Source organism: Gopherus flavomarginatus, chromosome 2, assembly GCF_025201925.1.
Source record: "Gopherus flavomarginatus isolate rGopFla2 chromosome 2, rGopFla2.mat.asm, whole genome shotgun sequence".
NCBI lineage: Eukaryota > Metazoa > Chordata > Testudines > Testudinidae > Gopherus > Gopherus flavomarginatus.
In genome coordinates, this window is record NC_066618.1 from 118,123,846 (window position 1) to 118,132,713 (window position 8,868).

At 38.6% G+C, this 8,868-nt stretch overlaps 1 protein-coding gene across 1 annotated transcript in view; it reads left to right on the forward strand.

Annotated features, from left to right (window-relative positions):
* Positions 1-8,138, forward strand: part of TGFBR1 (transforming growth factor beta receptor 1) — an 86,381-nt gene extending 78,243 nt beyond the window's left edge. Inside the window, exons 8-9 of the mRNA XM_050938233.1 lie at positions 1,883-2,013; positions 6,440-8,138. Coding sequence (XP_050794190.1) covers positions 1,883-2,013; positions 6,440-6,565 — 257 coding nt within the window. The 3' untranslated portion in view covers positions 6,566-8,138. The remainder of the gene's footprint in view (positions 1-1,882; positions 2,014-6,439) is intronic.
* The last annotated feature ends 730 nt before the right edge of the window (positions 8,139-8,868 follow it).

Here is an 8,868-nt window from a genome sequence, read left to right on the forward strand (position 1 = left end):
ACTAGGGCTTATCTGTAAATGATATATGGCTAAACCTGGAGTAAGTAAAAGAAACTGCTCTTGAAATTGAGAGCCACCCCTCCTTCTACCAGAGCAGAATTTGTCCCAAAAGTCATATAGAGAAATGGCAAAGTTGATGCCCTTGAAAGCGTGGGACTGACTGCACTGGTAAGGATCTGTGCAGGTAATGTTCAGATATCTAATTTAAAACACAATTTTTCTGACGCAAATCATCTTGGGAAGAAACAGAAGTATGTTGTAAAAGGCACTGGTAAGATCTCCTCTGGAACACTGAGCAGCTCTGGTCTCCCATCTTTAAGGAAGATAATTTCAAACAGTAACCGGTGCAGAGAGGGGCTACTAAGAAGATTTAGATGAATGGAAAAAACCTGCCATATGAGATAAGACTTGACTTAAGCTTGGCTAATACAATGAAAGCTGAGGGAAGATAGGATTGCTTTATATAAAAACATTAGAGGGATAAACATCGAAGAGGGAGAGGGCTTATTTCAGTTACAGGCCAATGTTGGCACAAGAACAAATGGATATAAAGTGGCCGTCAACAAATTTTAGGCTCGAAATTAGACTAGGGTTTCTAACCATCAGAGGAATGGAGTTCTGGAACAGTCTCCCCCTGGGAGTCATGAGGACAAAAAAATCTAACTTGTTTCAAGACAGAGCTTGATAAATTTATGGAGGGCATGGTCTGATGAGGTTGGCCGTATTCCAGTTTAAGCAATCTGCTGTTCCCAAATATCTCCAACAGCTGCTGATGGGACCCTAAATGGAGAGAGCTCTGAGTAACTACAGACAATTCTCTTCCAGGTGGCTGGCTGGCCGGTGGGTCTTGTCCATATGCTCAGGGTCTAACTGACATTTTTCTCCAGGTCAGATTGACCAAGACCCTGCGGGGGATGGGATTCTGATTTCCTCTGCAGCATGGGGCACGTGTCACTTGCTAGTTTGAGCTAGTGTAAATGTAGATTTTCTAACTTGAAATCTTCCAATCAAATTTTGAGGACTCCAGTAACTCAGCCAGAGGTTATGAGCCTATTGCAGGAGTGGGTGAGGTTCTGTGGCCTGCAATATGCAGGAGGGTCTGACTAGATGATTTTGATGATCCCTTCTGGCCTTAAAGTCTAGGAGTCTGTCAGTAGTGGGGAGTGTACATCTGCTCTTCCTCGCACAATACTAAGACTTATTCCTAAGTATTTAAAGTGCAATATGGAAAACTTTCCCAGTATTGGAGTGTGGTTATAGTTGCTCTTGTATTGGGATTCACGTTTTCAGTTTAAGCCTAGAACAGCATCAGTCATACTCTTTTAAAGAATCACTTTTCAAATAAAACTTTAAAATAAAAACAAAGAAAATGGGCAAAGGTACTTGCAATGGAATTTGCATTTTGTCCACGTTGTCCCATGTAAATTGCAAACTGTATTATTGTTTATCCTTTGTGATTCACTTATTTGTAAATAGATGTGATAATATACAGAATGAAAAGATCAGATGCAAATAAGCTGTTTTTAAAAGCTTTTATGAATATCTTTAATTTGTTTCATTGCTGATGAAACAACCAATTTCTGTTCAAATTCAGGAAGACACAATTTCCACAAGCCTGTATAAGTTTTTTCTAAAAAGTTTACAAAGCACTAAATTGAGGCAGTTGTGTGAGCTTGGTCAATCACTTCATTGGTAAAATTGGATGATATTTATTTCCTTTTGTAAAGAGATTTTAAATCTGCCGATTAAAAGTACTGTATAAAATAAGTACTGAGTTATATCAGCCTCCCCTCCCCCAAAACTTTGAGAATGAGTTAACAAAAAATGTGTAATTGTGGTGTTAAACAAAAAAAAATGCTAAATACTTCAACCAAAACTACAGGAATACATGAAGACTACCAGTTACCATACTATGACCTAGTCCCTTCAGATCCTTCAGTTGAAGAAATGAGGAAAGTTGTTTGTGAACAGAAGCTGAGACCCAATATTCCAAACAGATGGCAAAGTTGTGAGGTGAGTATTACTAAATGTGCAAAAAACTAAAATAATTCAAGAAAACTGCAGCTTTATATTTTAAGTATTTAAATCAGTTTTTTGTCTTGGTTTTTGCAGAACGGAAATGTGTATGTGCCTCTGAGAGAACTTTAGTGGCGTTGTGATAATTATGAATTTACTGTATGATGCTGGTCAGTGGATGTGGTTATGCACAAAAATTTAAAACTCTCTTACCAAGGCAGGCTAGTTTTGCCAAAAGAATTCTCAGAGCCTTTCCCATGGCTAAAGTTTACTTGTCCATGAAATTAATGTGTGACTGCAAATGACACAGAACAAAATTTATCCAGGAAACCTCACTGCAGATCAACAAATGTATTTCATTACTTCTAATTAAAAATATAATAAACTGAATAACACATGTTCCAGAGGACAGTTTTTATCTACAATTGCAGGATCATATAAATGTTTGGCAAATGACCAGAATATTAACCAAGGAGTGAAAATAATCTGTGTTGATTGTTCTTTGTTTGCAATCTTCAGGGTGTAAAATACCTAATATGATATAATGGCAATCATTCATTTCCATTCTCTGGGTCTCTTTTTGTTACAATGTCCGAATGTAGACAGATTCGCAGCAGTGACATGGTGCCAAAAATGCAGGAAAACACTCAAGCCTTCTGTACACTAAGGCCATTTCTAAAATATGTGGATTATAGTGGTATAGCTAAGGCCCTGTAATGTAGATCCAGCCTGTCGCAATGAAAGGGATTTCTCTGTTGCTGCAGGAACACTTCCCCCCCGCCCCCCCAAGTGACGGTAGCTAAGTTGATAGAATAATTCTTTTGTTGACCTAAGTGCAGTTACACTGGGGATGAGGTCAGCATAAATACTGCACTAGGGTGTGGATTTTTCACACCCCATAGTGCCATAGCTATGTTGACCTAAATTTTAAGTATAGACCAGGTCTGAAGTAGGATAAAGTGAATGAAGGGCAGTTTACATCTGAATGAGATTATCTATATCAGTTTAATATGCTTTAACTTTACATCTTTAATTAATTCATCTTAATTTTCCTGAGTGTGCCTGTGCAGACAAGCCCAAAGTCTGAGGGTATTTAGCTAGTCCAGGGGTTCTCAAATTGGGGGTCAGGACCCCTCAGGGGGTCGTGAGGTTATTATTGGGGGTGGGGGGGGATTGCGAGCTGTCAACCGCCACTCCAGACTCCACTTTGCTCCAGCATTTATAATAGTGTTAAATATATAAAAAAGTGTTTGTTTTTAATTTGTAAGGGGAGTTGCACTCAGAGGCTTGCTATATGTGAAAGGGGTCACCAATAAAAAAAAAGTTTGAGCCACTGAGCTAACCCCATTCATCTCAGTAGGTGTTCAGTGACATTAATTTAAAATGTCATGCCTTCCTTGATGCTTAAAGCCTCCTTGTCTCCTACTCAACTGTCGAACATTTACTTAGTGCAAAAGGCTGATATTAAACCAATTTAAGTGGCTCCAAATTTTTAAATTCTGCGTACAACAAGTTAAATTACACTAGATATTATACTGATTGGAATGAACTGAGATTGGAATAAAGGGTTAAAAGCGTAGAAGCAATACCATGTTTTTAAGTCTGCTACTTAGATCTGTGCAGTCTAAGTGTGTCATTTTACAAAAGATTATTTTCCAGACTATATTTTAAAGCTCTGGCTTGAGTACTCTACCACCTAGAGTTCAAAGCTATTAAATTATGAGTAAGAACATAAGAATGGCCGTATTTAGGGTTACCAGATAGCAACTGTTAAAAAACAGAACAATAGGTTTGTGGGTGGGGGGTAATAGGCGCCAATATAAGAAAAAGGCCCAAAAACCAGGACTGTCCCTTTAAAAATGGGACATCTGGTCATCCTAGCCATATTGGATCACACTAGTGGTCCATCTAGCCCCAGTATTCTGTCTTCCAACAATGGTCAATGCTAGATACTTCAAAGAAAAACAGAACAAGGCAATTACCAAGTAATCAATCCCCTGTTGTCCAGTCCCAGCTTCTGGCAGTCAGAGGTTTTAGGGACACCCAGAGTATGGGTTTGCGTTCCTGACCATCTGGGCTAATAGCCATTGGTGGACCTATCCTCCATGAATTTATCTTTTGAATCCATTATTATTTTGGCCTTCCACTCACAACAAGTTCACAGGTTGGCTGTGCATTATATGAAGTACTGTACTTCCTTATGTTGGTTTTAAACCTGCTGCCTATTAATTTTGAGTGATCCCTAGTTCTTGTGTTATGTGAAGGGATAAATAAAACTTCCTTATTCACTTTCTTCACACAATTCATGATTTTATACATCTCTATTGTATCTTCCCCTTACTCCTCTTTCTTTTCTAAGATGAAAGGTCCCAGTCTCTTCTAATCTTTCCTCATGTGCAGGGCTTTGGAGCTGTGCGCCGGCTCCTCTCCAGCTCCAGGCAAAAACCTGCAGCTCCGCTGCTCCACACTCCAGCTCTGGGCTCTGCTCCAAAGCACTGCTCATATGGAAGCTGTTCCATACCCCGATCATTTTTGTTGTCTCTGTACCTTTTGCAATTCTAATATAACTGTTTTGAGATGGGGCATCCAGAACGGAACACAGCACTGAAGGTATGGGTGTGCCAGGGAGTTATATAATGCCATTACAATATTTTCTGTCGAGTAATACAGACACGGAGTGTAACCACATTTGCCTTCTTTGTAGACTGGCATTGAAAGTAGACCTGTAGCAAGGGATATTCAGGTTAGATGTTATGAAAAAAATTCCGATAATAAGGATAGCTAAGCTCTGGAATGAGTTTCCAGTGCAGGCTGTGGAATTCCCATCTCTAGAGGCTTTTAAGACAGATTGGATAAACACTGGTCAGGGATGGACTAGGGTTACTTGGTTCTGCTGCAGCACAGGGAGCTGGACTTGGTGACTTCTTGAGGTCCTTTCAAGCCCTTTATTTCTACGTATTTTCCAGTCCCCCATGCCCTCTAGAGTATATTGGTTGTATAGCTAGAATATCTAGGATTCTTCAAGATGAGTTGCGTATACGCATTCCACTTCAGGTGTGTACTCAACTGAGAGACTTTTTTTGCTCAGCAGTACCCATTGGGGCAGCACATGTGCTTCAAGTGTCCTCATGCCTTCAGCTGAGGACACAAAGGGCAGAACTGTCCTGATTCCCCCCTCAGTTCTTTCTCACTGCTTGTGGCTGTTAGTTGGAGGCTATGGTTGGAGGCATGAGGACACTTAGGGTGCATGTGCTGCCCCAATGGATACTGCTGACCAAAAGTCTCTGGATTGAGTACACTGGGTTCATGAATACACAAGGTAGAATGTATGTCCAACACATCTCAAAGAACCATAGTGACTGTACAGGTAAGTAATCATTTCTTACTTGAGTGTGTTTGTAAAAAGCACGAAGCATGTATTCACCTACGAAAGCTCATGCTCCAATACGTCTGTTGGTCTATAAGGTGCCACAGGACTCTTTGTCACCTTTTTACAGATCCAGACTAACATGGCTGCGCCTCTGATACTTTGTGTTTGGTATTTCTGGGCCATCTAGCACCTTGGTGCCATGGCATTCTGACTTAAATAACACACCGGGAACAATGATTCAGGAGTTTTTGTACTACTTGGGAATAAGAATTCTTGCTAACTTGCCCTTGGACCAGCTTTTTAGTACTGCAGTTTCAACTCTTTACAGACTTTCATTTTCTGGTGTCATAGGTCTTGGCAAAGGTTCAAATTTATATGTGACTTTATAACATTACTCTTTTGATAGAACTTAACTCTACAAGGGGATGGCAGTTTAATTTTGTTCAGTTTTGATCTCAAAAAATGAGTGACTTTCTTTGAAAGGTTAAAATGTCTGCAGTAGTTCTTGAGCATTGTTAAACAAAGAGCGTGAATAACTTTCCCCCTTGAGTTGAATTATGGAGTATTCTGAAGCCATGCAGACTTCTCCTAAATTGATAACTAAAAAGGTATTATTATTCTTTCAGTAGCATGCAACACAATATATTCTCACATGACAGTTCTAAGTAACATATGAATGTTTTTTCTCTTGAGTTTTTTCAACTGGAGGCACAAAACACCAGAAGTACATATCTAATACAGAACTTGAGAGAACAATTTCCAGGCAAGCTAATTTTTCATAAATATTTTATTATTCTGCGTATGAGCCTAATAGGGTACTGAAACAAGAGTGTTACAATTCACCTCAGAACTTTTATAGAGACCTTTTATTTTTCTTAAACAAAATGAGAATCTGGATTTCCCACCACAACACACTTTTTTGCATATCACAGTAGCACCAATGACGAAAATTTCAGAAATGTGAATTCTAAGGTCTAAGGCACAGTAAGGATGATTATTCAGGGATAGAGAAATGTATATATTTTTTTCCTTTTCTTTTCTTTTCTCTTCTAGGCATTACGAGTGATGGCCAAAATTATGCGTGAATGTTGGTATGCCAATGGAGCAGCTAGGCTAACAGCTTTACGCATTAAGAAAACATTATCACAGCTCAGCCAACAGGAGGGCATAAAAATGTAATCCTGGATTTACTACTGAAGAGTGCTTTAAAGATCCATATCTGAATCTGGGTGGCATGTTCAGAAGGTTAATAGCTCTACCTCACTGAGGGAACAGAAGGATATTGCTGCCTTTTGATACTTAATAGGAACATCAGTTGTTAGCCCCTGGATTTCTGTGAACATGGTAAACAGTTGTGTTTTGGGTCTTTTTTGTGCACTATGAACACCTCTTTCCCAGGACAATTAGAAAACATTGTGTAGTCTAGCTTTATTTTTATTAACATGCAACTCTATTTTAAAAGTTGATTACTGGTCTTAACTTTTCATTAACTGTGCTGAAGACATGAAGATCATTAAGGTTTTGGAGCAGGTTCACTACACTGTATACAGTGCATTGAGGGTTCTTAAGTGATTTTATTTGTTGTTGGTACAACTGAGTATTCTGAACCACTGCAAAAATTTTCTTTGATTCAGGTTTTGAATGTATTATTGCAGTATAACTTTCTAGCTATTACACTTACATCTATTGGATACCTACCTTGATTTACAAAAATGACCTCATTCACTTGTGGGGAACATAATTTATGCAACTATATTTTGTATACTGTTACTGTGCTTTCACTTATTCAGAACGTTGCATTGCCTTCAAAATAGATTGTACTATACCAGTAAGTGCCACTTCTGAGTCTTTCTAATGCAAATCAATAGTAATATACAACATTTATGGTACTTGTGGTTTCAAAACAGAGTTCAAAAATGGAATTATTCTTTTGCTTAATGACATAATTAATTCTCAATTTGGCATGTAGCTGCATCATTATTGGAATACCTTTCATTTAACCAAGATCTGATTATTAAACCACTGTAAGAATTTAAATAGTATGCAAGTTAGTTAATTCAGTGTTATGTTCTAGAAATGTGCATCACATGTAATAAGTTCTAATTATTATATCTAAGAAGAATTTTTTTTAATGAATTGGGCCTCTTTAAATGTTTGTCATACTCAAGTAGCAAGAGGACTAAAGGGTTTTTAAGATAAAGGGAAGTCATTTGTGAGAGATTTACTTTTCAGTTCCTCAAAGTCTTTCCTTTTTCTTCTTGAACAGTATTATTTGCAAAGACAAGAATTAACTTTCTATAATTAGAGGTGATTAACTGTAATATTGGGCTTGTTTTATTAGGAAGTTAAATGCTGCTCTCAAATTATATATGCATATACTGTGTGTATGTGACATGCACACAGTGGTGAGCTGCAAGACTTTGGATACACACACCAGCAGGTTCTGGTGCCCTTGTTATAGCTACAAAAGCAATAGTTTGTGTTGTCATTAGAACCCTAAAAAAATATGCACAGAATTACTCAGCCTTCAAATCTCCAACAGGTATATCTTTTCACAGGATTTTAACAAACTTTTAAGATACAGATTGTATCACTACCTGTCTGTCTCTTAAAATTGTTAAATGCATGGGGGGCAAGGGGGAAATCAGGAGAATCTTTGTCCTGAAACTAAATTTTTAACAATTACAGAAATCTGCTTCGGTAGCAGGCATTTGCTTAATGTTGGCTTTACTAATGCACAAAAAAAAAAAAAGATATCTCTCTCTCTCTCTGACACACACACACACACACACACACACACACACACACACACACACACACACACACACCCTAAGTCATCTCTGTCACACTCACACACCTTAATCATACACCACACACTGCAGTTTTAACTCTGTTCCCCTTTAAACCTTCATATGCCTGCTTAGGGAATTTTTCACCAGTACAAGTAGCTGTGTGGAGAAAAGGTAGTTTGGAGAAGCAATTTTAGTATTGCATGTAAAGTTGTGTTGCTTGCTCTGTGATATATGCTAGCTGTAGTAACAGTAAGGTGTGTTGTGCCTGTGAGTGAAGGAGAAGACGATATGTACTACACCTCTACCCCGATACAATGCGACCCAGTGTAACACAAATTTGGATATAACGCGGTAAAGCGATGCTCGGGGGGAGGGGCTAGGCTGCGCACTCTGGCAGATCAAAGTGAGTTCGATATAATGAGGTTTCACCTATAACACGGTAAGATTTTTTGGCTCCCGAGGACAGCGTTATATTGGATAGAGGTGTATTAGGTGGCATAAGGTTTAGTTGCCTTGCTGTCTGAGGTGTCTGCTATGAATTGTGCAATGTATAGCAACCCTGACTGCTTTAGTTTTTTGTTTCTTGATAATGTAATGCTTAACTGATGGTAAAGCATAAGTTGAATGGGGATTGTAAACCTCCGATGTGGGGATAGAAGTGCAACTGCTGACTGACTATTTTATCAGCTG